At 39.5% G+C, this 26,457-nt stretch overlaps 1 protein-coding gene across 1 annotated transcript in view; it reads right to left on the bottom strand.

Annotated features, from left to right (window-relative positions):
- Positions 1 to 26,457, bottom strand: part of MYOM1 (myomesin 1) — a 135,371-nt gene that overhangs the window by 64,896 nt on the left and 44,018 nt on the right. Inside the window, exons 10-13 of the mRNA XM_022551339.2 lie at positions 21,612 to 21,753; positions 18,960 to 19,159; positions 16,748 to 16,804; positions 3,925 to 4,049 (exon numbers count right to left, since the gene is read on the bottom strand). Coding sequence (XP_022407047.2) covers positions 3,925 to 4,049; positions 16,748 to 16,804; positions 18,960 to 19,159; positions 21,612 to 21,753 — 524 coding nt within the window. The remainder of the gene's footprint in view (positions 1 to 3,924; positions 4,050 to 16,747; positions 16,805 to 18,959; positions 19,160 to 21,611; positions 21,754 to 26,457) is intronic.

Raw genomic sequence — 26,457 nt, 5'->3', positions numbered from 1 at the left:
GTCTCCTTCATTGGAAAGTAAATTCCAGTGAAACAAGTTCAGGGAGCTGTCTTGTTCACTGCTATACCCCAGAGCCTGGAATTGTTATCTAGCACATAGTAGATAATCAACAATTTTTGTTTCTGAATTAATAAATTTTTCTGAATTCTGAATGCATAAAGCTAGTGTAAGAAAAAGAAAATGTTATTTTTTTGCCCCTATCTTAGAATAAATAATGGGGAAAACCAATTTAAAGATATTTTATCCTTGAAATTAAATTGACCCACAGTGACTTTGAAATCCCTGAAAGAAGGGTGTGGTGTGTATTTGAGCTTAGGGACAGAATACAGTAAGAAAACTATCAGCAGTCTTCAGTAATCCTTTGTCCCTCTACTATTATAACTTTCAGCTCTGCCCAAGGTAGCAGAAGTGACTTTGCTCCAGAACTTCTAACAGCTTTAAGAGACTTTTCTGGAAATCCAAACCTTGTGATAGACTGACCAGTTGTCAAGAATGATAAATCTGGGGGACAATAAGCTTGTTGGTGCGTCACTCAGCATAATCTTCATTGACTTGAAATGAGAGGCAATACGGTATGGTGAAAAGAGCTCAGAGGCGCCGATTCTGGCCCTAGCTTTGGTAACAACGAGATGTGTGATCCTGGGAAAGCCACATTAGTGTCATCGTCTGTAAAATAAGCGAATTTGACAAGCTAACCTCTGAAGTCCCTTGCAGTGCCTTTTATGATAATGTGTCAGTTGTGTGTGGGAGGGTAGAGAGGATAAATTCCCCCAAACAGTCAATCTGCTCCCCACTGAGGGACAGAATTCTCCCAGACCTTTTATCCTTTAGTTTATGGCTTTGATTCATTTTGACATTTTCTCCCTTAGGGAACACATAAACATTTATCAGTCATTTACACTTTCATAATAAAAATAGTAGCTGCATTTCAGTGTGCTAAGAACTTTACCCCATTGTAACTCTTTAACCCCCTCAACTGTGCTCTGAAGTAGGTACTGTGGAGGTAATATTGTGTGATTACTGAGGTTTTCCCGAGGAGACTTAGGCTTGGGAAGGTTGAAAGGCAGCAATGTATAAGAGCTGGATATATGGACCTGAGCCAGACTGCTAGGGTTCAAATCCTAGCTCTGTCTCTTCCTAGTTGTGTGATCTTGGGCAAATTAAATACCACATCTATGCTTCAGTTTCCTCATCTACAAAATAGACATAATGTAAATGAAAGTATTTCCCTCATAGAATTACAGTAAGAATTAAGTGAGTTAACACATGCAGAGCTTAGAACAGTATCTGGTCCTTGTAAACATTAGCTATTTTTATTCCTTTGATAGAAACAGAGCTACCAAGTAATACAATCCTTGCCTCTGACATGACCAGACTTCTGATAGGGGAATGAGAGAAAGAGCTGAAAACATAAGACATCTGGGGAAAAATTGGGGGGCTGAAAAGAACATAGTAGGATGGAAGGGTTGGGAGTGCTGAGACCCGACTTATCTAATTCCTCTCAATATCAACCATTTCAGAGCTCACAGACATGGCATAACTGGTTGCAACCTGTCACCATGACAGGCAAGTTCGTCCTTTATGTGCAAATCCCAGGTAAAAAGTTCCATGAAGAAATGCAAGCACAGGGGTAACCAAAGAGGCAGCACTGCTGTAGGCGTGAACATCCTGGGGATGGAAACTCGCCACAGGACGAGAGCATGGGAACATCTCCCTTAAGAAAGGTCAACGTATTAGATAGAAGTGGTTCATCGGAGATAATCTGAGACTTGGCTCAGGAGATGGTCTAGCATTTGGACAGTTCCTCTGTAAATGTGCCCCAGGTCTCTGGATGTGTGCTGCTCCCCTACTACCTCAATGTCCTGGCCCTTTTGTCTGTCTGTGGTGCCTGTACAGGCCTCTTTACCCATGCCGCACTCATAAATGTCCCTTCTGTTCCATACGAACAGGTGCAGTGCGGGAAGAACATTTAAATTTTAACCTGGCTCACGTATTTAGGCCTGGAAAGGTGACAGACTTTCGTGGAGAAATTCGAGTTTATGTGACCAGAGGAGATGCTCAACAGAAGCTAAAGGTGACTCATCTCAAGAAAAGGCCTCGGTAGTAGGTTCTTACTGTGTCATTATTCTAAGAAAGGTGGTAATTACTGTCACAGAGCTTATTCAGAACTGTCTTCATGTGGAGCATTTCAAAAGGATTCACTGGGGAGGGTGTATTAAACACCACAGGAAGTGAATGTTTATCACTCTTTGTCTTGTCCTCTATTAAAAAAATTGAGGGAAAAAATTTTTAATCAAGAATGCTACTCAAGTTATATTTTATTTGAAGCTAATATCTAGAAAATATAAAAATTAATAAAAATAAAAATTTTTAGTATTATTTTGATAAAATCAGAATTTCTTTGAAGATGTCCATATTACACGTTGAAGAGATGATCCACTTATTGTTACCGATTTGTTAGGGATAAGAAGCAAGTGAGGAAAGCTCCTCAAAGATGTGAGTTAAATGTCCTCATCAAAGAAAAGTATAATAATTAATAAAGGGAAACCACAGACCCTAGTGTTTTTAGCTCCAGTATAATTTTCTCAAGAGCTGCTAATCAGAAATAATTAAAAGGCCATAAAGATAGTCGAATATTGCTTTTATGTTGTTACCTAATTTGCAGATGTTTGCCTACACCTATATTCCTATGATATCTATTCTCTTGTAATAATTGTCAGGGAAGGTGATCTAATAGGTGTTCTGAAATTGAATGATCAGAGTAGCATTAAAGGTAAAAGAGAGGACTCTAGGAAAATGAATTGAGCTCCATAACATTTTTGCAAAAAAAAAATGACCTTTTCTATGATTTTTCTATGAAAGCAAAATGTAAATGATACCTTAACATGCTATCACAGAATTTTATAAAAATAAAATATAACAAAAAAGTACAAACAGTTGTTTCATTCATTGTTCTAAAAAGTGGTGCATAACTGCCAATAAAAATGTTCTTACATACAAGATAAGATAAACTTATTTTAATTTTTTTCAATTATATCCTAATCAAAACCTTCTTAACAATGGATTTTGAACCTCAGTTTCAGCACATTCTCTTTAAATGCCCTTTTCCAGTACCAATGTTCCCTTTAGGCGCGGACTTCCTTCGCCCACCTCGGGCCCTGTGCCTTGCCTGGCAGGTGCTCCCCTGTGCACTTGCAGCTGGGGTAGCTCCCCCAGATAATGTCTTGTCCAGGTCTTGCTTTTCTCCATTTTCTCAGCATAAATACTTATTAGAACTCCCCTCAAATATGGGTATAGGATAGATTCACATGTAATTCTCATCATTCCACCCATTTTAGGCCTTCATTGTATGCTGCCCTCCAAGATAACTACAATATAATTGTCAGATATTTGAGGGAAAGAACTAGCCAGTATCTTTCTTGATTGTAACCCCTGACCCCACCCTCCCACTGGCACTTAGAGTAGTGCCAGCCAAGCTCGAGGGAGCATGTGAGGACTTTCTGTCTTCACTCTCGCAGCCATTTGACAGTATTGTATCTTCTATTCCTCTCGCCCATCTACCCTTCCTGCAGAAGGACAAGTGCAGAGAGATGAAAAGGCATTTCTAGGGCAAGGGAGACAGAAAAAGTGTCGAGAAAACAGTGTCACAGAGGCAATCTACAGTTTCAGGAACATTTCTCTTCTTAGAACGGTTATGAGTTGGGGTCTGTGGACCTTGTAGGAGTCTATGGGTGACCCTCAGGGATCCATAAAACCCCTAAACTTTAAGGCAAAGTTCTGTGTGATACACATTTTTCTATAGAAATTGTTTACAGTTTATAAGAGTTTAAAAAGTTCAGGACACAATAGAAATTTAATCTCTACTTCCTTAAAGAAAACTTGAAGAAGTGTTAAAGAGGTATAATGTCGATCCCAGAGTCTTACCTTTTCTACAAAGTAGAGGATGCCCTCATGGCCACGCTGACGGGGGGGCTTCCAGCTCAGCACCACGTAGCTCTGTGTGGCCTCGATGACAGAGAGGTCTGTGGGGGGCCCGGGAACAATACCCTCTGAAAAACAACAGGGAATAGTGAGGGGCACACACTTGGGAAGCCCAGGGCACTCAAGAGTCACAGAGGGAGGAAGAGCTAATTACTGCTCCACAGTAAAAAGAAGTACCTTGTCTCTAAACTTCTTCCTAAAACTTTCATTCATTCATTCATTCATTCATTCAAAGCCACAATTTTACTTTCTTTGCTTGACAATTTTAATTTCCTTACAGTCCTGAAAAACAGTAGCAATGATACAAGTTATGTTTTCTGCACATCTTACTTTTTTAAAATAAATTTATTTTATTTTTGGCTGCGTTGGGTCTTTGCTGCTGCGTGCAGGCTTTCTCTAGTTGTGGCGAGCGGGGGCTACTCTTCATTGTGGGGCGTGGGCCTCTCAGAGCAGTGGCTTCTCTTGTTGTGGCTGGCAGGCTCTAGAGCACAGGCTCAGTAGTTGTGGTACACGGGCTTAGTTGCTCTGCGGCATGTGGGATCTTCCCAGACCACGGCTCAAACCTGTGTCCCCTGCACTGGCAGGTGGATTCTTATCCACTGCGCCACCAGGGAAGCCCTTCTGCGTATCTTAAATCAGCTTTTTGACAGAATATCTTTTCAAGTATGCTTGGGTGGCAAACAACCTTGGAATATAGAAATAGTATATCCTCTAGGTCAGAGAGTTGTTTCTGACCAGAATAGTAAAGATAATGTCTTTCTCCAAGAAACTTTGAGTAGGTTGGTGAGCAGCTCCCTTGTAAGACTGGGGTTTCCTAAGGGCAAGCTTTCTCAGCTGTGACGCAGATCTCTGCATGGGCAGCGTCCACATGTGTGGCTCCACATCGCCCTGTGGGGCTCAGGGAAGCAGGGGGACCAGTGAGAACACGAAGCTCATGCTGTCCGCTGTGCTGTGGGTAACAGAGCCCTTTCTCTCTGACCCGGGAGTCTCATGCCTTTTGTCAGCATCTATGAAACTGCTATGAAACTTGCTGGCTCGTAAGTAGGGTGATGTTTCAGACCCTCCACAGTTCTTGACATTGGAGTGGCCCTTCCAGGTGAAACAAGTAAAGTAATGAGCAAAATATATGAAATGACCATTTATAGACATTGGACATCAGTCATCATAGGACAATGATACCCCATAGCTGGAAAATTAGATGAGCCCTACCACTGTCCCAGCTTACTGTCTGGAGGGAGTTTCAAGGCAGCAGCTCAGGAAGAGAAACCCAGGTGGAGCCTGGCAGTCTCCCTGAGTGGAGGAGAAGAAGCTGTAATTCCAGGGAGGGCAAAGTGTGCACAGAGAGAGTCATGGGGAGGAAAAGGCTTCACAGAAAGAAAGGCTTCAGAGACTTGAGGGGGTCCCTTTGGAGTATTCACCTGAGTATTGATCAGCACACGCATACAAGGAAAGCACCTGAGGCCGGGAACACCCACACAAAAGAACTGGAGGGAAAAATTCTCAAAGCTCTCAAAGGACCTGGGAGAGTTCATCTTCCCACCAGCCAGACTGGAAATCTCCTAACTCATGGGGCATCCGGTAGAGCACTCAGAAAAGTACTACCTCTGTAATTCAGCCAAATTACGGCTACACTAAAGGCTGCTCTGATTCCACCAAACAAAAGCAAACCTTGAAAGAATCAAATTGTTTCCCCAGAACAAAGCTCAACAATATTTATAGACATAAAAAAATATCCAACACCAAACAACATAAATTCAAAATGTCTGGCATGTCATAAAAAAAAAAAAATGGAGGATCTAGGGGAAGATGGCGGAAGAGTAAGACGCGGACATCACCTTCCTCCCCACAGATACACCATAAATACATCTACAAGTGGAACAACTCCTACAGAACACCTACTGAATGCTGGCAGAAGACCTCAGACCTCCCAAAAGGCAAGAAACTCCCCACGTACCTGGGTAGGGCAAAAGAAAAAAGAATAAACAGAGACAAAAGAATAGGGACGGGACCTGCACCAGTGGGAGGGAGCCGTGAAGGAGGAAAGGTTTCCACACACTAGAAGCCCCTGCGCGGGCGGAGACTACGGGTGGCGGAGGGGGGAAGCTTCGGAGCCACGGAGGAGAACGCAGCAACAGGGATGCGGAGGGCAAAGCGGGGAGATTCTCGCACAGAGGATCGGGGCCGACCGGCACTCACCAGCCCGAGAGGCTTGTCTGCTTACGCACCCGGATGGACGGAACTGGGAGCTGAGGCTTGGGCTTCGGTTGTAGCGCAGGGAGAGGACTGGCGGCGTGAACATAGCCTGAAGGGGTTAGTGCACTACGGCTAGCCGGAAGGGAGTCAGGGAAAAAGTCTGGACCTGCCGAAGAGGCAAGGGACTTTTTCTTCCCTCTTTGTTTCCTGGTGCACAAGGAGAGGGGATTAAGAGCGCTGCTTAAAGGAGCTCCAGAGACAGGCGCGAGCTGCGGCTAAAAGCGCGGACCCCAGAGACGGGCATGAGACGCTAAGGCTGCTGCTGCCGCCACCAAGAAGCCTGTGTGCGAGCACAGGTCACTCTCCACACCCCGCTTCCGGGGAGCCTGTGCAGCCCACCACTGCCAGGGTCCCGGGATCCAGGGACAACTTCCCCGGGAGAACGCACGGCGCCTCAGGCTGGTGCAACGTCACGCTGGCCTCTGCTGCTGCAGGCTCGCCGCGCACTCCGTGCCCCTCCTTCCCCCCGGCCTGAGTGAGCCAGAGCCCCAGAATCAGTGGCTCCTTTAACCCCGTCCTGTCTGAGCGAAGAACAGACGTCCTCCGCCGACGTACAAGCAGAGGCGGGGTCAAATCCAAAGCTGAACCCCGGGAGCTGTGCGAACAAAGAAGAGAAAGGGAAATCTCTCCCAGTAGCCTCAGGAGCAGCGGATTAAATCTCCACAATCAACTTGATGTACCTGCATCTATGGAATACCTGAATAGACAACAAATCATCTCAAATTGAGGAGGTGGACTTTGAGAGCAAGATTTAGGATTTTTTCTCCTTTTCCTCTTTTTGTGAGTGTGTATGTGTATGCTTCTGTGTGAGATTTTGTCTGTATAGCTTTGCTTTCACCATTTGTCCTAGGGTTGTATCCGTCCTTTTTTTGGGTTTTTTTACTTAAAAAATTTTTTTTTCTTAATAATTATTATTTTATTTTAATAACTTTATTTTATTTTACCTTACTTTATTTTATTTTATTTTACCCTCTTTCTTTCTTTCTACTTTTTCTCCCTTTTATTCTGAGCCGTGTGGATGTAAGGCTCTTGGTGCTGCAGACAGGAGTCAGTGCTGTGCCTCTGAGGTGGGAGAGCCAACTTCAGGACACTGGTCCACAAGACATCTCCCAGCTCCACGTAATATCAAACGGCGAAAATCTCCCAGAGATCTCCATCTCAACACCAACACCCAGCTTCACTCAACGACCAGCAAGCTACATTGCTGGACACCCTACGCCAAACAACTAGCAAGACAGGAACACAACCCCACCCATTAGCAGAGAGGCTGCCTAAAATCAGAATAAGTCCACAGACATCCCAAAACACACCACCAGACATGGACCTGCCCACCAGAAAGACAAGACCCAGCCTCATCCACCAGAACACAGGCACTAGTACCCTCCACCAGGAAGCCTACACAACCCACTGAACAAACTTTAGCCACTGGGGAGAGACACCAAAAACAACAGGAACTATGAACCTGCAGCCTGCAAAAAGGAGACCCCAAACACAGTAAGATAAGCAAAATGAGAAGACAGAAAAACACACAGCAGATGAAGGAGCAAGATAAAAACCCACTAGACGTAACAAATGAAGAGGAAATAGGCAGTCTACCTGAAAAAGAATTCAGAATAATGATAGTAAAGATGATCCAAAATCTTGGAAATAGAATAGAGAAAATGCAAGAAACATTTAAAAAGGACCTAGAAGAACTAAAGATGAAACAAGCAATGATGAACAGCACAATAAATGAAATTAAAAATACTCTAGAAGGGATCAATAGCAGAATAATTGAGGCAGAAGAACGGATAAGTGACCTGGAAGATAAAATAGTGGAAATAACTACTGCAGAGCAAAATAAAGAAGAAAGAATGAAAAGAACTGAACACAGTCTCAGAGACCTCTGGGACAACATTAAACACACGAACATTCGAATTATAGGGGTTCCAGAAGAAGAAGAGAAAAAGAAAGGGACTGAGAAAATATTTGAAGAGATTATAGTTGAAAACTTCCCTAATATGGGAAAGAAAAATAATTAATCAAGTCTAGGAAGCACAGAGAGTCCCATACAGGATAAATCCAAGGAGAAACACTCCAAGACACATATTAATCATATTTAATTTAATCAAAATTAAATACAAAGAAAACATATTAAAAGCAGCAAAGGAAAAACAACAAATAACACACAAGGGAATCCCCATAAGGTTAACAGCTGATCTTTCAGCAGAAACTCTGCAAGCCAGAAGGGACTGGCAGGACATATTTAAAGTGATGAAGGAGAAGAACCTACAACCAAGGTTACTCTACCAAGCAAGGATCTCATTCAGATTTGATGGAGAAATTAAAACCTTTACAGACAAGCAAAAGCTGAGAGAGTTCAGCAGCACCAAACCAGCTTTACAACAAATGCTAAAGGATCTTCTCTAGGCAAGAAACACAAGAAAAGGAAAAGACCTACAATAACAAACCCAAAACAATTAAGAAAATGGTAATAGGAACATACATATCGATAATTACCTTAAATGTAAATGGATTAAACGCTTCCACCAAAAGACACAGACTGGCTGAATGGATACAAAAACAAGACCCATATATATGCTGTCTACAAGAGACCCACTTCAGACCTAGAGACACATACAGACTGAAAGTGAGGGGATGGAAAAAGATATTCCATGCAAATGGAAGCCAAAAGAAAGCTGGAGTAGCAATTCTCATATCAGACAAAATAGACTTTAAAATAAAGACTATTACAAGAGACAAAGAAGGACACTACATAATGATCAAGGGATCGATCCAAGAAGATATAACAATTGTAAATATTTATGCACCCAACATAGGAGCACCTCAATACATAAGGCAAATACTAACAGCCATAAAACGGGAAATCGACAGTAACACATTCATAGTAGGGGACTTTAACACCCCACTTTCACCAATGGACAGATCATCCAACATGAAAATAAATAAGGAAACACAAGCTTTAAATGATACATTAAACAAGATGGATTTAATTGATATTTATAGGACATTCCATCCAAAAACAACAGAATACACATTTTTCTCAAGTGCTCATGGAACATTCTCCAGGATAGATCATATCTTGGGTCACAAATCAAGCCTTGGTAAATTTAAGAAAATTGAAATTGTATCAAGTATCTTTTCTGACCACAACGCTATGAGACTAGACATCAATTACAGATCTGTAAAAAATACAAACACATGGAGGCTAAACAATACACTACTTAATAACGAAGTGATCACTGAAGAAATCAAAGAGGAAATCAAAAACTACCTAGATACAAATGACAATGGAGACATGATGACCCAAAACCTATGAGATGCAGCAAAAGCAGTTCTAAGAGGGAAGTTTATAGCAATACAATCCTACCTTAAGAAACAGGAAACATCTCGAATAAACAACCTAACCTTGCACCTAAAGCTATTAGAGAAGGAAGAACAAAAAAAACCCAAAGTTAGCAGAAGGAAAGAAATCAAGATCAGATCAGAAATAAATGAAAAAGAAATGAAGGAAACGATAGCAAAGATCAATAAAACTAAAAGCTGTTTCTTTGAGAAGATAAACAAAATTATAAACCATTAGCTAGACTCATCAAGAAAAAAAAGGGAGAAGACTCAAATCAATAGAATTAGAAATGAAAAAGGAGAAGTAACAACTGACACTGCAGAAATACAAAAGATCATGAGAGATTACTACAAGCAACTCTATGCCAATAAAATGGACAACCTGGAAGAAATGGACAAATTCTTAGAAATGCACAACCTGCCAAGACTGAATCAGGAAGAAATAGAAAATATGAACAGACCAATCACAAGTACTGAAATTGAAACTGTGATTAAAAATCTTCCAACAAACAAAAGCCCAGGACCAGATGGCTTCGCAGGCGAATTCTATCCAATATTTAGAGGAGAGCTAACACCTATCCTTCTCAAACTCTTCCAAAATATAGCAGAGGGAGGAACACTTGCAAACTCACTCTACGAGGCCACCATCACCCTGATACCAAAACCAGACAAAGATGTCACAAAGAAAGAAAACTACAGGCCAGTATCACTGATGAACATAGATGCAAAAATCCTCAACAAAATACTAGCAAACAGAATCCAACAGCACGTTAAAAGGATCATACACCATGATCAAGTGGGGTTTATTCCAGGAATGCAAGGATTCTTCAATATATGCAAATCAATCAATATGATATACCATATTAACAAATTGAAGGAGAAAAACCATATGGTCATCGCAATAGATGCAGAAAAAGCTTTTGACAAAATTCAACACCCATTTATGATAAAAACCCTGCAGAAAGTAGGGAACTTTCCTCAACGTAATAAAGGCCATATATGACAAACCCACAGCCAACATCGTCCTCAATGGTGAAAAACTGAAAGCATTTCCACTAAGATCAGGAACAAGACAAGGTTGCCCACTCTCACCACTCTTATTCAACATAGTTTTGGAAATTTTAGCCATAGCAATCAGAGAAGAAAAGGAAATAAAAGGAATCCAAATCAGAAAAGAGGTAAAGCTGTCACTGTTTGCAGATGACATGATACTATACATAAAGAATCCTAAAGATGCCACCAGAAAACTACTAGAGCTAATCAATGAATTTGGTAAAGTAGCAGGATACAAAATTCATGCACAGAAATCTCTGGCATTCCTATACACTAATGATGAGAAATCTGAAAGTGAAATCAAGAAAACACTCCCATTTACCATTGCAACAAAAAGAATAAAATATCTAGGAATAAACCTACCTAAGGAGACAAAAGACCTGTATGCAGAAAATTATAAGACACTGATGAAAGAAATTAAAGATGATACAAATAGATGGAGAGATATACCATATTCTTGGATTGGAAGAATCAACATTGTGAAAATGACTCTACTACCCAAAGCAATCTACAGATTCAATGCAATCCCTATCAAACTACCACTGGCATTTTTCACAGAACTAGAAACAAAAAATTTCACAATTTGTATGGAAACACAAAAGACCCCGGATAGCCAAAGCAATCTTGAGAACGAAAAATGGAGCTGGAGGAATCAGGCTCCCTGACTTCAGACTATACTACAAAGCTACAGTAATCAAGACAGTATGGTACTGGCACAAAAACAGAAATATAGATCAATGGAACAGGATAGAAAGCCCAGAGATAAACCCACGCACATATGGTCACCTTATCTTTGATAAAGGAAGCAGGAATGTACAATGGAGAAAGGACAGCCGCTTCAATAAGTGGTGCTGGGAAACCTGGACAGGTACATGTAAAAGTATGAGTTAGATCACTCCCTAACACCATACACAAAAATAAGCTCAAAATGGATTAAAGACCTAAATGTAAGGCCAGAAACTATGAAACTCTTAGAGGAAAACATAGGCAGAACACTCTATGACATAAACCACAGAAAGATCCTTTTTGATCCACCTCCTAGAGAAATGGAAATAAAAACAAAGATAAACAGGTGGGACCTAATGAAACTTCAAAGCTTTTGCACAGCAAAGGAAACCATAAACAAGACCAAAAGACAACCCTCAGAATGGGAGAAAATATTTGCAAATGAAGCAACTGACAAAGGATTACTCTCCAAAATTTACAAGAAGCTCAATAACAAAAAAACAAACAAGCCAATCCAAAAATGGGCAGAAGACCTAAATAGACATTTCTCCAAAAAAGATATACAGACTGCCAACAAACACATGAAAGAATGCTCAACATCATTAATCATTAGAGAAATGCAAATCAAAACTACAATGAGATATCATCTCACACCAGTCAGAATGGCCATCATCAAAAAATCTAGAAACACGGGCCTTCCCTGGTGGCGCAGTGGTTGAGAGTCCGCCTGCCGATGCAGGGGACACAGGTTCATGCCCCGGTCCGGGAAGATCCCACATGCCACGGAGTGGCTAGGCCTGTGAGCCATGGCAAAAAAAAAAAAAAAAAAATCTAGAAACAATAAATGCTGGAGAGGGTGTTGAGAAAAGGGAAAACTCTTGCACTGCTGGTGGAAATGTGAATTGGTACAGCCACTATGGAGAACAGTATGGAGGTTCCTTAAAAAAACTACCAATAGAACTACTATATGACCCAGCAATCCCACTACTGGGCATATACCCTGAGAAAACCATAATTCAAAAAGAGTCGTGTACCAAAATGTTCATTGCAGCTCTATTTACAATAGCCAGGAGATGGAAACAACCTAAGTGTTCATCATCGGATGAATGGATGTGGCACATATATACAATGGAATATTACTCAGCCATAAAAAGAAACGAAATTGAGCTATTTGTAATGAGGTGGATGGACCTAGAGTCTGTCATACAGAGTGAAGTAAGTCAGAAAGAGAAAGACAAATACCATATGCTAACACATATATATGGAATTTAAGAGAAAAAAATGTCATGAAGAACCTAGGGGTAAGACAGGAATAAAGACACAGACCTACTAGAGAATGGACTTGAGGATATGGGGAGGGGGAACGGTAAGCTGTGACAAAGTGAGAGAGTGGCATGGACATATATATACTACCAAACGTAAAATAGCTAGCTAGTGGGAAGCAGCCGCATAGCACAGGGAGATCAGCTCGGTGGTTTGTGACCTCCTAGAGGGGTGGAATAGGGAGGGTGGGAGGGAGGGAGATGCAAGAGGGAAGAGATATGGGAACATGTTTATATATATAACTGATTCACTTTGTTATAAAGCAGAAACTAACACACCATTGTAAAGCAATTATACTCCAATAAAGATGTTAAAAAAAAAATGACCAGGGAATTCCTTGGTGGCCCAGTGGTTAGTGTTCTCGCTGTTGAGGGCCTGGGTTCAATCCCTGGTCAGGGAACTAAGATCCCAACGGCCATGAGGCACAGCCAAAAAAAAGAAAACAAATCACCAAGTATGCAAAGAAGCAAGAAAATACAACCCATGATGAGGAGAAAAATCAATCAACGATACAAAACCAGAAATGTCACAAATGATAGAATAGTAGACAAGGACATAAAGTTATTATAAATGTATTCCATATGTTCAAGAGGCTAAAGATTAAAGATGATAATTAAAGACATGGAAAATATTAAAATAATACAAATTAATTTCTAAGATGAAAACTACAAAGTCTTTTACAAAGAATACATTGCCTGGAATTCACAATAGGTTAGAGGCTAAAGAGGAGAAGAATAATGAAAGTAATGACATAGCAGTAGAAAGTAACACAGAAAGAAATGAAACACGGAAAGAAAAAAAGACTGATAGGAAAAATGAGCACAGCATCACTGAGCTTTGGTTTCAAGAGGCATGTAATTGGAGTTCCTGAGGAAGAGAAGAGAGAGGGGAGTATAGAAAAAAATATTTAAAGAAATAATGTGAAAAAAAATTTCCAAATCTGATGAAAACCATAAATACACAGATTCAAGGAACTTGCAAACGCCAAGCACATGATATGAAGGAAACTACACAAATGCACATCATAATCAAATTTCTAAAGCCAGTGATAAAGGGAATATCTTAAAAGCAGACATGGGAAAAAAAATACATTACATACAGAAAAACACAAATAAGAATGACAGGAAAAAAAATGATAGCAGTCATTCTTACAGTGCAGACCTATATTACAATGGACCAACCTCCAAAGAAAGACTGTCAACCTAGAATTCTATAGCTGGTGAAGATATAGTCCAAAAATGAAGACGAAATACAGACTCTCGCAAACATACAAATAATAAAATAATTCGTAACCAGCAGGATTGCACTACAAGAAATATTAAAGGAAATGCCTTAGGTGGAAAGAAAATCACATCAGATGGAAATCCACATCTACACAGAGAAATAAAGAGCAACAGAAATGGTAAAAATGTGAGTGAATACTGAAAACATTTTTCGTACTTTTAAAATTTCTTTGAAAGCTTTGTGACTGTTTGAACCAAAATAATAACATCGTATCATAGAGTTTATAATATATAAACAAATAAAATATATAACAACACCACCATGGCTAGGAGGGGTAAATGGAATGATACTGCTGTAAGTTCTTATACTACATGTGAAGTAGGATAATATTACTTGAAGGTACATTGTCATATGATGTATATTATAAATTCCAAACTGCTATAAAAGAAAAAATAATTATAGCTAATAAGATAACGTAGATAAAATGGAATAATAAAAGATATTTAATCCAAAAGAATGTAGAAAGAGGGAAAAGAAAGCAAACAAATAGATGGAACGGATAGAAAACAACTAGCAAGATGGTAGATTTAAATGCAGCCATATCAATAATCACATGAAGTGTAAATAGCTCAAGCACCCCAATTAAAAGGTAAAGATTACCAGATTGCATAAAAAGGCAAGGCCCAATTATATGCTGCCTACAAGAAACATGATTTAAATACAAAGACACATAGGTTAAAAGTAAAAGGAAGGAAATCATATGCCATGCTAACACTAATCAAAAGAAAGCTGGGGTCATTATATTCATATCAGACAAAACAGATTTCCAAGCAAAAATGTATTACCGTGGATAAAAGGAGTCACTTCCTAATATTAAAGTGGTCAGTGCATAAGAGGATATAACAATAAAAATATTTGTGCATCTAATAACAAATCTTCAAAACACATGAAACCAAACCTGATAAAACTACAAGAAGCATTTAAATCCACCATTTAGTTGGAGATGTCACCACTATTTTAACAATAATTGATAGAGGGGCTTCCCTGGTGGTACAGTGGTTAAGAATCTGCCTGCCAAAGCAAGGTACACAGGTTCAAGCCCTGGTCCGGGAAGATCCCACATGCCGCGGAGCAACTAAGCCTGTGCGACACAACTACTGAGCCTGCGCTCTAGAGCCTGCGAGCCACAACTACTGAAGCCCGCATGCCTAGAGACCATGCTCTGCAACAAGAGAAGTCACCGCAATGAGGAACCCACGCACCACAACGAAGAGTAGCCTCCGCTGGCCACAACTAGAGAAAGCCTGCGTAGCAACGAAGACGCGACGCAGCCAAAAATAAATAAATAAAATAAAATAATTAAATAAAATAATTGATAGAATGAGTAGATAGAAAATTATGAAGAATAAAAGACTCAAATGAAATCCCAGCAGGGTTTTTTGGTTTTATTTTTAAGAAATTGATAAGCTGATTTTAAATTCTACATGGAAATGCAAAGACTTAGAACAGCCAAAACAACTGTGGGGAAAAAAAAAAGATTAGAGGACTTATACTACCTGATTGCAAAACTGTGAAGCTTTAAAAAAAACATGAAGCTTATAAAAGCTACAGTAATCAAGACAGTGTGGTACTGGTGTAGAGAAAATAAAATTGACCAATAAAGATTCCAGAAATAGATCCACAAATATACAATCAACTGATTTGGACAATGGTGCTAAGGCAATTCAATGGGAAGAAAATAATCTTTTCAACAGATATTGCTGAAATAACTGGAGAGCCATATGCAAAATAATAATAACTTAGACCCTTAATCCACACAATATAGAAATAATTAATTTGAAATGGATCATAGATTGAAATATAAGAGCTAATGCTATAACATGTCTAGAAAAAAAAAAAAGGGAGAATATCTGAATGAACTTGGATTTGGCAAAGATGTCAAATATGATGCAAAAATAGCAAATAAGCACATGAAAAGGTGCTCAACAGTATAAGGGAAGTGCAAATTAAGACCACTATACACCTACTATGAAATACCACCATGGTACAAAACACCACTATGCACCAATGAGAAAGGCTAAAATTAAAAACACTGACCATACCACGAACTGGTTACAGTGTGGAGCAGCTGAAACTCTGGACTACTGCAGATGGGAATGTAAAATGGTACAACCATTTTGGAAAACAGTTGGCAATTTCTTTAAAAATTAAACAAACACCTATCAGATGACCTAATCATTCAAACCCTGGGTATTTATCCAAGAGAAATGAAAGTGTATGTCCACAAAAACACTTAACAAGGAGGTTCATAGAAGGTTTCAATGGTGAAGGTATAAATAAGTTGGAATAAACTGATACATGCATCAATATGGATAAATCTCGGAATAATTATGCTGAGTGAAAGAAACCAGACAAAAATGAGTATGATTCCATTGATCTAAAATTGTGGACAACACAAACGATAGTGACAGAAAGCCGATCAGTGATGGTCTGGAGATGAGGAAGGGGCAGGAGGGAGGTATTACAGAGGGGTATGAGGAAATTTAGGGGTGATGAATATGTTCATTATTTTGATCACGGTGATGGTTTCACAGGTGTTTGCACATGCAAAATTTATCACATTGCTCATTTTACAGACATGCAGTTTAGTGTATGTCATTATACCTCAACAAAGCTCTTAAAAAAAGCGATTCTCTGACAACATAAGTTACTCCATGATCTCCAAATATTTGAGAATGTTCTTTCCAAAACACTTAAATAATATACACTGTAGCCTCGCAACAAAAGCCAAACTTCATAGCAGAGCACTGGCAATACTGTCTGGGGAAAACGTGGTTTTTACCTGTCGGTTCCTCCTCAGTGACAATGATCTGTCCAGTCCAGGGTGCTGAAGGGCGACCTGACAGAGATAAATACAAAAATCAGAAACATTCACAAATGCAGTTCAGCTGCACTGAGAAATTGGTAAACTGGCCAGATTAGTCCCAAATGGGTTTGTTACTAGTTTACTTATGTACCTTCTTAGTGAGTCTTACCAAGCATGCACATGGTATTTTGGGGAGAGGGGGCATCGTCTCTGTTCTCAAACAACTCACAATCTGCTAGATTCCACGTTTCCGGAACTGTACTGACACAGGCGAGGTAAACAGCCTGTGTTCATACACTGTTCCCCATGTATCTCCTGAAACACATAGGCTCTCTCACCCTTCTTGAGAGATAGCATTTAATTGGGAGAAACCTTTCAGGAACAATTGTAAGCCAGGCTGTTATTTATGTAATAATGAAGATGAAAGGGGAGAGGGGCGCTGATTCTGCAGTAAAGCTCAACGAAAGAGATTTCTTTCCATTAATTTTGAAAGTGTTATTTACAAAGGAAAGCAGTTTAGATCCCGAGTAAGGAAAATGAGTGAGACAGGCAGTATAAAGTTAAAGAGGAAATTCATTTCTGTGATATCAGAAAGACATCAGAAAGAGAGAATGATTCAACTCCTGCTTCAAGTGAGGGACTTTTCACCAGAGTGTGTGCAAAACCAGAAAGGTAACAAGCAAGATAATTGATTTTCAATCCCAACAAATCTTACTTTCATTGAAAGTTATTAAAGAGGAGTAAATGAAAGTATGAGATGGAATTAGGAAAGAGGGAGAGAAGTTGGACAGTGGGTGAAAAGTGATTGGAGAGTAATCAGGGAGCCTGATTAGAAAAGTCTCCAGAGAGAAGGTGACATTATTTTACTTAGATTTTTATGATGCCACTACATGTACTTAAGGTCAAGAATAACACTGAAAATGTTATAAATGGCATAGACCAGGAGTTCTCAACTAGGGTGATTTTGCCCCCCAGGGACATGTGATAATGTCTGGAGACAATTTTGATTGTCATGATGGGGGTTGGGGGGGAGGGGGGGAGAAGGGAGTGGGGGGACCATAGGCATCTAGCGAGTAGAGGCCAGGGATGCTGCTAAACATCCTACAATGCACAGGACAGCCCCCTACAACATAGAATTACCTGGCCTAAAATGTCAATAGGGCCAAGGCTGAGAAATCTGGTATAGACTGAAATGTGAAATTCCAACAATTCTGTTAATGCCACTTTAAGGTCCCTATTATTAAGGATGCTGTATTGGTTCCTATGAAACAAATGCAGAGCATAATTCATGTACCACAATTTTTTTTTTTAAAGAAGATGTTGGGGGTAGTTTATTAATTTATTTTATTTATTTTTGCTGTGTTGGGTCTTCGTTTCTGTGCGAGGGCTTTCGCTAGTTGTGGCAAGTGGGGGCCACTCTTCATCGTGGTGCGCGGGCCTCTCACTACCGTGGCCTCTCTTGTTGCAGAGCACAGGCTCCAGACGCGCAGGCTCAGTAGTTGTGGCTCACGGGCCTAGTTGCTCCACGGCATGTGGGATCTTCCCAGACCAGGGCTCAAACCCGTGTCCCCTGCATTAGCAGGCAGATTCTCAACCACTGCGCCACCAGGGAAGCCCCATGTACCACAATTTTGACATTGAGACTTGGAGGCTAAATATATGAAAAAATTATTTTTGACTCTAACACAGAAACACGAGTACAGATCAGACACGATGTGTCGTAAATGTGTTTTTCCTTTGATATAAAGAAATTCACAGTGTTGAGTATTAATGCTCTAAGGGATAAATTCAAGATTAAGAAAACTACCTTACAATTTTAAGAAAATGAACCAGAAATAAAAGTATATTTGAACTGTGCTAATAAAATGAAAAAAAAAAAAAAAAAGCTCTCCAGCCTTTTGGTATTCATATTTCATTTCAAACACAATGCCTGTAACTCAGTCAAATTAGGCAAAGTTTTCTGGATCAAATAAAAATAACATAAAATAAAGCCCTTAGTGAACAGATGAGTCAAAAAACAAATACTTTTTTGTTTTTGTCTTTTTTTCCCCTGGATTTTTCTGATCAGTAAAGGATTTCTTATTCTCTTCTCCCTCTAGTGGAGAGTGGAGAAATCACCTTGCAATAGGATCTATTTCAGGCATATAAAAAAAATTCAAGATGATCCTGAAAAATGAAAAATACTTACTTTTAAGTCTAGCTTTCTCAGCTGGATCCAGAGCAGCCACAGGCTCGGAAACACGAGAGGGGAGACCTATTCCAGTTTTGTTCACAGCTCGAACTCGGAATATGTAAGAACGACCTTCTATCAATCCAGTGACTGGGAAACGAGCAAACTTCACAGGTGTGTCATTGCACTGAGACCAGCTGTCTGTGCCCACCTCACACCTAAGGGAGAGAGAGTGATGGACAAAACAGAAAAAAACAGAGCTGGATGAATCAGACTCCCTGACTCCAGACTATACCACAAAGCTACAGTAATCAAGATAATATGGTACTGGCACAAAAACAGAAATATAGATCAATGGAACAGGATAGAAAGCCCAGAGATAAACCCACGCACCTATGGTCAACTAATCTATGACAAAGGAGGCAAGGATACACAATGGAGAAAAGACAGTCTCTTCAATAAGTGGTGCTGGGAAAACTGGACAGCTACATGTAAAAGAATGAAATTAGAACACTCCCTAACACCATACACAAAAATAAACTCAAAATGGATTAAAGACCTAAATGTAAGACCGGACACTATAAAACTCTTAGAGGAAAACATAGGAAGAACACTCTTTGACATAAATCACAGTAAGATCTTTTTTGATCCAAAAATAAACAAATGGGACCTAATGAAAATTAAAAGCTTCTGCACAGCAAAGGAAACTACAAACAAGACAAAAAGACAGCCCTCAGAATGGGAGAAAATATTTGCAAATGAATCAACGGACAAAGGGTTAATCTCCAAAATCTATAAACAGCTCATGCAGCTCAATATTAAAAAAACGAACAACCCAATCCAAAAGTGGGCAGAAGACCTAAACAGACATTTCTCCAAAGAAGACATACAGATGGCTAAGAAGCACATGAAAAGCTGCTCAACATCACTAATTATTAGAGAAATGCACATCAAAACTACAATGAGGTATCACCTCACACCAGTTAGAATGGGCATCATCAGAAAATCTACAAACAACAAATGCTGGAGAGGGTGTGGAGAAAAGGGAACCCTCTTGCACTGTTGGTGGGAATGTAAATTGATACAGCCCCTATGGAGAACAGGATGGAGGTTCCTTAAAAAACTAAAAATAGAATTACCATATGACCCAGCAATCCCACTACTGGGCGTATACCCAGAGAAAACCATAATTCAGAAAGACACATGCACTCCAATGTTCACTGTAGCCCTATTTACAATAGCCAGGTCATGGAAGGAACCTAAATGCCCATCGACAGACGAATGAATAAAGAAGATGTGGTACATATATACATTGGAATATTACTCAGCCATAAAAAGGAACGAAATTGGGTCATTTGTAGAGACGTGGATGGATCTAGAGACTGTCATACAGAGTGAAGTAAGTCAGAAAGGGAAAAACAAATACCATATATTAACGCATATATGTGGAACCTAGAAAAATGGTACAGATGAACCAGTTTGCAGGGCATAAATAGAGACACAGATGCAGAGAACAAACATATGGACACCAAAGGGGGAAAATGGCGGGGTGGGTGGTGGTGTTGGGATGAATTGGGAGATTGGGATTGACATATATACACTAATATGTACAAAATAGAGAACTAATAAGAACCTGCTGTATAAAAAAATAAATAAAATAAAATTCAAAAAAAAAGAATCTTACTAGATTTGTAAAAAACGGTGCATTTACATAGAGGGATACTTTTACAAAGGTAGATAGTTATGTTTTTAATTAAAATACAGATGCATATTTTTAAAAAAAGAATATATCTAAAACTTCACAGTTCATCATTATTCAATGATGAAATAACGTGGAAACATTTAGTGTACAGTTATAAATAAAGTATAATCTATTATAAATATTTCTCTGGTTGGTACTGAGCCCAGTAGGCATATACTTACTTACTGCTATAAATATTAAGTTTAATCCACCTTGGTACAAACCTGTCATACTACAGTGGCATAGATTATCTGCCCCTAGTGGTTTACAGTCAGGGTTTATTACTCAAAAATGGAAGAGAATTGGAGCAACTATCTGAAAAGAAACTAAGTCAGACAATAATGTATTTAGGTCAATAATCTAAATTTGTTTCTAAATTGGCCAAGCTCACTGGATAATTCATATGTAAGACCCATTTACTATAAATATAAAGCCTCTAAGTTTTGGAGAATGTAAACAGCAACGATTTGTAGATAAAACAGTTTACTACTACGGATACTTATTTCTTTGTCAGACTTGAATCCTGTGATATAAATGAGATTTTCTTAGTATTCTTAGAGTACTATTCTTTAAATTACTTAATATTCTTAAATTACTGACATACTAATAATATGGACATTAAGCATATTGAATACCAGCTATTTCATCTCTAAAGTGGCCTCTATTAGGTGAACAAATTCATAATATTCTCGCCAAATTAGTGACTTGGGTTGGTAGTACAATTCAAGGATTATCTTTGGAATTTAGGTAAACAGGTAGGTATGTGTATATACACATATATATATACATACACACCAGACAGAGACAGAGACACAAAGAAAAGAGGGAGAGAACAGTAAAGAAAACACTTCACCTAGAAATGGTGGAAGAAATCAAGCATGTGTCTCTATGGCCAAATCACTCTAACTGAAGTTAGACTAAGTACTAACTTATCAATAAAATATCCCAGAATAGGACTCCCTCCATCCACAGCCGGCTGTTTCCAAGAGATGATGATATAATCTTTGTTGGCATCCAAGGACACCACATCCAAGGGAGAGGCTGGGGCTCCTTCAATCTCTGCATCAGCATCTGTGGGGATACAGAAGGATCCTGTTAACCCTCTCAGATGTGCTCTGTCAGCCCCAAAGGCCAAGGTCTTAGTGCAGACATTTCTTACCACACCACCGCAGTGGCTATATCTTTGGTCCCAGTCGAGCAATCTTCAATTTTGTAATTTGCTTACCAAAATAACAATGTGTGCTTTTCACCATCAGTACAAGGAACATTACGCTAGGAAGGGCTCTGAAAAGGACCCATGACCTCTGCCCCATGGCCCTTGCCTGCCCAAAATGTTCTAAAAGAAAATAAATAAGGACATGTTGAGGACTGCTATCAGAAAAGTCTGATGTAAGTTATGTCAGGAAGTCTGTTCTTAATATAATTATTGTGCAGTGTTACTCGGAAACTATGAATGGCTCCAAAGGGGAACAAACAGCCCCTTCTGTTACCTTCTAGATACATCCACAAGAGAAGAAGGACCAAGAAGCTTTGCCCATCCCTATGCTGGGACCACCATTTTGGAAGAGAAACAAAAACATTCATTTTAATTAAATGTTTGTTCCCAAGCTGAAGATCCTTGTGAAAGTAACTCTGATGAAATAGCCACATCTGAGCTTAGTTTATCTGAGTTTAGTAAAAGTCCGAGACTATACAAGAAACAGAGTTCAGTGTCTGTTCATGAACTGGGATCCTCTGACAGTGGTCCCCTCAGCAGTGTATGCACAGATGAATTAGTAACACAGGGGTGTTTTTAGGAGGAAAGGAAGGGGAATGAAAATAACCCCATAGTAGCCTTTTAAGTGAAAATGATTAAGATAAGAGTCACAGTCCCAAGGGGAGGGGAACCACATTTGCCAATTCCACTTGACATCTGGTCAACCCTTTAACAACCGGAATTAGTAGGAGAGGAGGCTGAGACATGTAGGAGCCACTCACCCGGCGAAAACACTCTTGTTGACTGAAAAATAAACACTTTCTTTTCCTATGATCTACACTTCTGTAACTCTTATAAGTTACTGAAACATTTGCTAACAGGGCTGTGCATTATCTGTGAAGATCTTAAATCAGTTTGGTTTTGAACATTCTGTTTCTTGCCCCATGAACTGGCATGAACCCATGAACCTGCAGGATAATATCTCCTGCGTAAGTGCTATAGGAGAGTGTAACCAAATCATCATGCCTAAAACAATGCAGAATTCCTGCATGCCACACAACGGCAAATGGGCATTTTGGTGGGGAGAAACTTTTTTCCTTTTAGGCTTTCAGAGCACTGGATGGTGGGGAGAAGTTCTGCTGATGGTGAAGGTGGAGCAGAGCTAGGATGGAGGTGGAGATGCTGAAGTTAACAGACCTAATAGCTGCTCAGCTGTGAGAGGGACAGCTGGCAACCTCTAGCCATGTCCCTTTTTAGCAAAAAGCCCATAATGTAACAACCAGCAACGTTGGTGTTGATAGATAAATCCATTGTATGTAACAGAGCCTGGCAGACAGCAGACATTTAGGGAGCCATTTCTCAGCATTTCTATAAAATTGCTTGGAATATGCCATTTGCCATGTGGACTTGACAATCTTTCACAACACGGTTCTGTATAGCAGCCGCTGGAAGCCAAATCCAAATACCATGCTGTATTGCTTCACACTTGTGCTCTTGGCTCCCAGCAGCTGCTAGAGCGTCTGGCCCACAGTACCCACTTGGGCAGCGTCAATCCTCTCCTTAGCCTCTGCCCTTCTCCCAACCCTCCAAATAGTCAAACTTTTTGTATCTTTGATTAATTAGGCCGAGGATTAGCCTGCTACTCTTTATATTCTGACCTCTGACACAGGCTGTTTAATAACTTTTATCAAAATGTAAGTAATTTTATTGTTTATCTTTATTATAAAAGTAGTGTCTGCTTGTAACATATATGTAATAAAAAATACATGTTAGAATCCCTCTTAATTCCATAACTCAGAGATTACTAATACTAACGTATTTGCCTAGATTTTTCTAGATTTTTCCCCATATTTATAAACTCAAAAGTAATTGTTTTTCACAACAATGTAAATCAACTATACTCCAATTTTTTTAAAAAGTGATTGTTTTTTAAATAAAAGTGGGATTGGACTATATAGTTTCATGTAAACTGGATTTTTTAAAATATATTTTCATATTAGTAAGTATACATCATTAGTTTTCATTACTGTGCAGTATTTGTGTGTTTATATGGAATATTTATTATACTTTATTTTCAGTTCCCATTGGTGGATATCTAGATTCCTTCCATATTTTCCCCCAAACAAACATTTTTTTCAGCTTTGTCCACTTAAATTCCTAGAACTAGAATCGTTGGGAAATGCGCACAGTTGATACATAGTGGCAAAACACCCTGAGCAAAGCTAAACCGATTTACACTCACCAGCAATGTGTGGGAGTGCTGGCCCCTCCATTCCTTCATCCCAGTGGATATTAAAACCTTGTAAATCTTTTCAGTGTGATAGATTAATTTTATTGATTTGATTACTAGTGAAAACTTTTTCATAATTTATTTTTCATTTGTAATTCTTTTTTCATGACATTTATATCCCATCCTTTATCACTGTATCATCTTTCTTTCCTCCCTGCCATGTGTGTGGGAAGGGGAGGAAAGAATATATAAAAGTCTAGAAGAATATGTGATAAAATGATAACTTCAGGTATCTCTGGATGTTAGACTTATGATGGCTTTTCTTTTTTTCTTATTTATATTATCTAGTTTTTCAGAAAGAACACATATTATGTATGTAATAAAAAACTGGCCAAATATGTACAGCTCTGGAATGTGTTTCTGCAGACATATGGTGCTTTCTACACTGATCATTCTGGTTCAGAAGCTATTTTCTAAGCAGCAAAATACCAGAGCTCTAAAAAAATGCATTGAAATGGCCTCATGCAGCTCAAAGTTTAAAATAAAAAACACCATAAAATGTCACTTAAAACACTTTGGCGGTTTCTCAAAAAGTTAAACACAAATTTAACATACGACCCAGCAGTTCCACTTGTAGCTATCTACCCAAGAGAAGTGAAAACCTAGGTCCATGAATAGGAACACAAATGTTCATAGCAGCATTATTCATAACAGTCAGAGAGTGGAAACAATCCAACTGTCCATCAACTGGTGAATGGACACACAAAATGAGGCATATCCATACACTGCAATATTAGTCAGCAATAAAAAGGAACAAAGTACCAACATAAAAACCTCAAAACATAGGCTCAATGAAAAAAGGCAAAAGTAAAAGATCACATATTACATCCAGAAATGTTCAGAAAAGACAGTTTATAGAGGCAGGGAGTAGATTAGTGGCTGTCTGGGAGCTAGACTGGGGATGGGAGTGGGGAAGGGGCACAAGAAGCCTCTTTGGGGTGAAGGGGATGTACTAAGCTGGATTGTAGATGGTGGGTGCACAGCTCTGAATATTCTGAAAAGCACTGTCCACTAAGCATGGTTGACTCTTATGGTGTGTAATTATATCTCAATAAAGATTTTTTTAAAAGAATCTAAAATATATCATTTAAAATAAACTTACAGGGGAAATCTTTTTCTAAAAGTTAAATTCACAACTCGATTTCGGAAATTTGTCTTTGCAATTTTGTCTTCCCCATGAGTCTTTTCAATTCTCTCACATCAATATCTGATACATTTTAGAATCTTCCCTTATTTTGTGGATATGAAAACAGGCTTAATGATAAATTTCAATCCCTTCCCCCTGTCTGTGGTTGGTCATCTGAAGTCTGGCCTCAACCTGCAGAGAGCCACGATTTTGGATGTGGGCACTGAGAAATGTTGCTGAGGAAACCCTGGACTGTGTCAGAGTTCCCAGAAAAAGTCCACAAAGGGAATCCTCAAGGCATAATTTAAGTGTTTCTTGAGTCACCAGAGATACTCTTTGGTTCAGGTCAGACTGAGAGCAGAGGCAGACTCAGTTTGCTTTCAGTTATCATCTGGCCAGGTCTATCCGGGTGCTTTGTTTAAACAAACATACTTGCTGATAACTTCCAGGGTGTCCATTTTTACTGCAACTGACCCAGAGGGCTACCCCTCTTTTCCCCTCACAAGATCCGACTTTTCCCAAATGCTTTTGTGCAGGAGGAAGTCTGCCGCATTTTTCAGGGGGCATAGATATCCGTGCATCTTTATCAGTTGCGAATCCGTGGCAGAATTCAATGATCATTTGTTATTGTTCAGTACTGGTGTGGTATATAGACTGCTGTCTCTCCCTAGTATCCATTCCTCCTGTTTCCTTTTAGTACCAGAACCCCTGAGCTTCTGCAGGCAACATGTTGCCCAGCTTCCCTCCCTGTGGATGTGTGGTAGAGTGTTCACCATGCAGAAGTGATGTGTGCGTCCCTGCATCTCTGCCCTTCCCACAGGCTGGAACGGTAACACAAGACAGCACCATGGGGGCAGTGGAGCAACAACACAGATGGGAGCCAGGACTCTGAATGACTGAGTTGAGCAGAACCACCTGGACCCCCTTCCTACCTCTGGATTGATGGACATAGGACAGAAATAAACTTTTAAAAAAAATTTCATTTCAGCAGCTTAACCTATTCCCTAATTAAAATCCTGGGTCAGCCATCAGAAGGCCTGTATCCTAGTCCCACTTCTGCTTCTGTGAGGCTTTTGGTAAATCATGTTACGTTCCTGAGCTTTAGTTTTTGCATCTTAAAATTAAGGGGAGGAATTTCCCTGGTGGTGCAGTGGTTAAGAACCC

The sequence above is a fragment of the Delphinapterus leucas genome, chromosome 14 (assembly GCF_059928025.1).
Source record: "Delphinapterus leucas isolate spDelLeu-1000000601 "Yukka" chromosome 14, BTC_Dleu_Yukka2, whole genome shotgun sequence".
In the NCBI taxonomy this organism is placed as follows: domain Eukaryota; kingdom Metazoa; phylum Chordata; class Mammalia; order Artiodactyla; family Monodontidae; genus Delphinapterus; species Delphinapterus leucas.
Note: the sequence above shows the minus strand (reverse complement) of the source record. Positions and strands in the feature narration are given on the sequence as shown.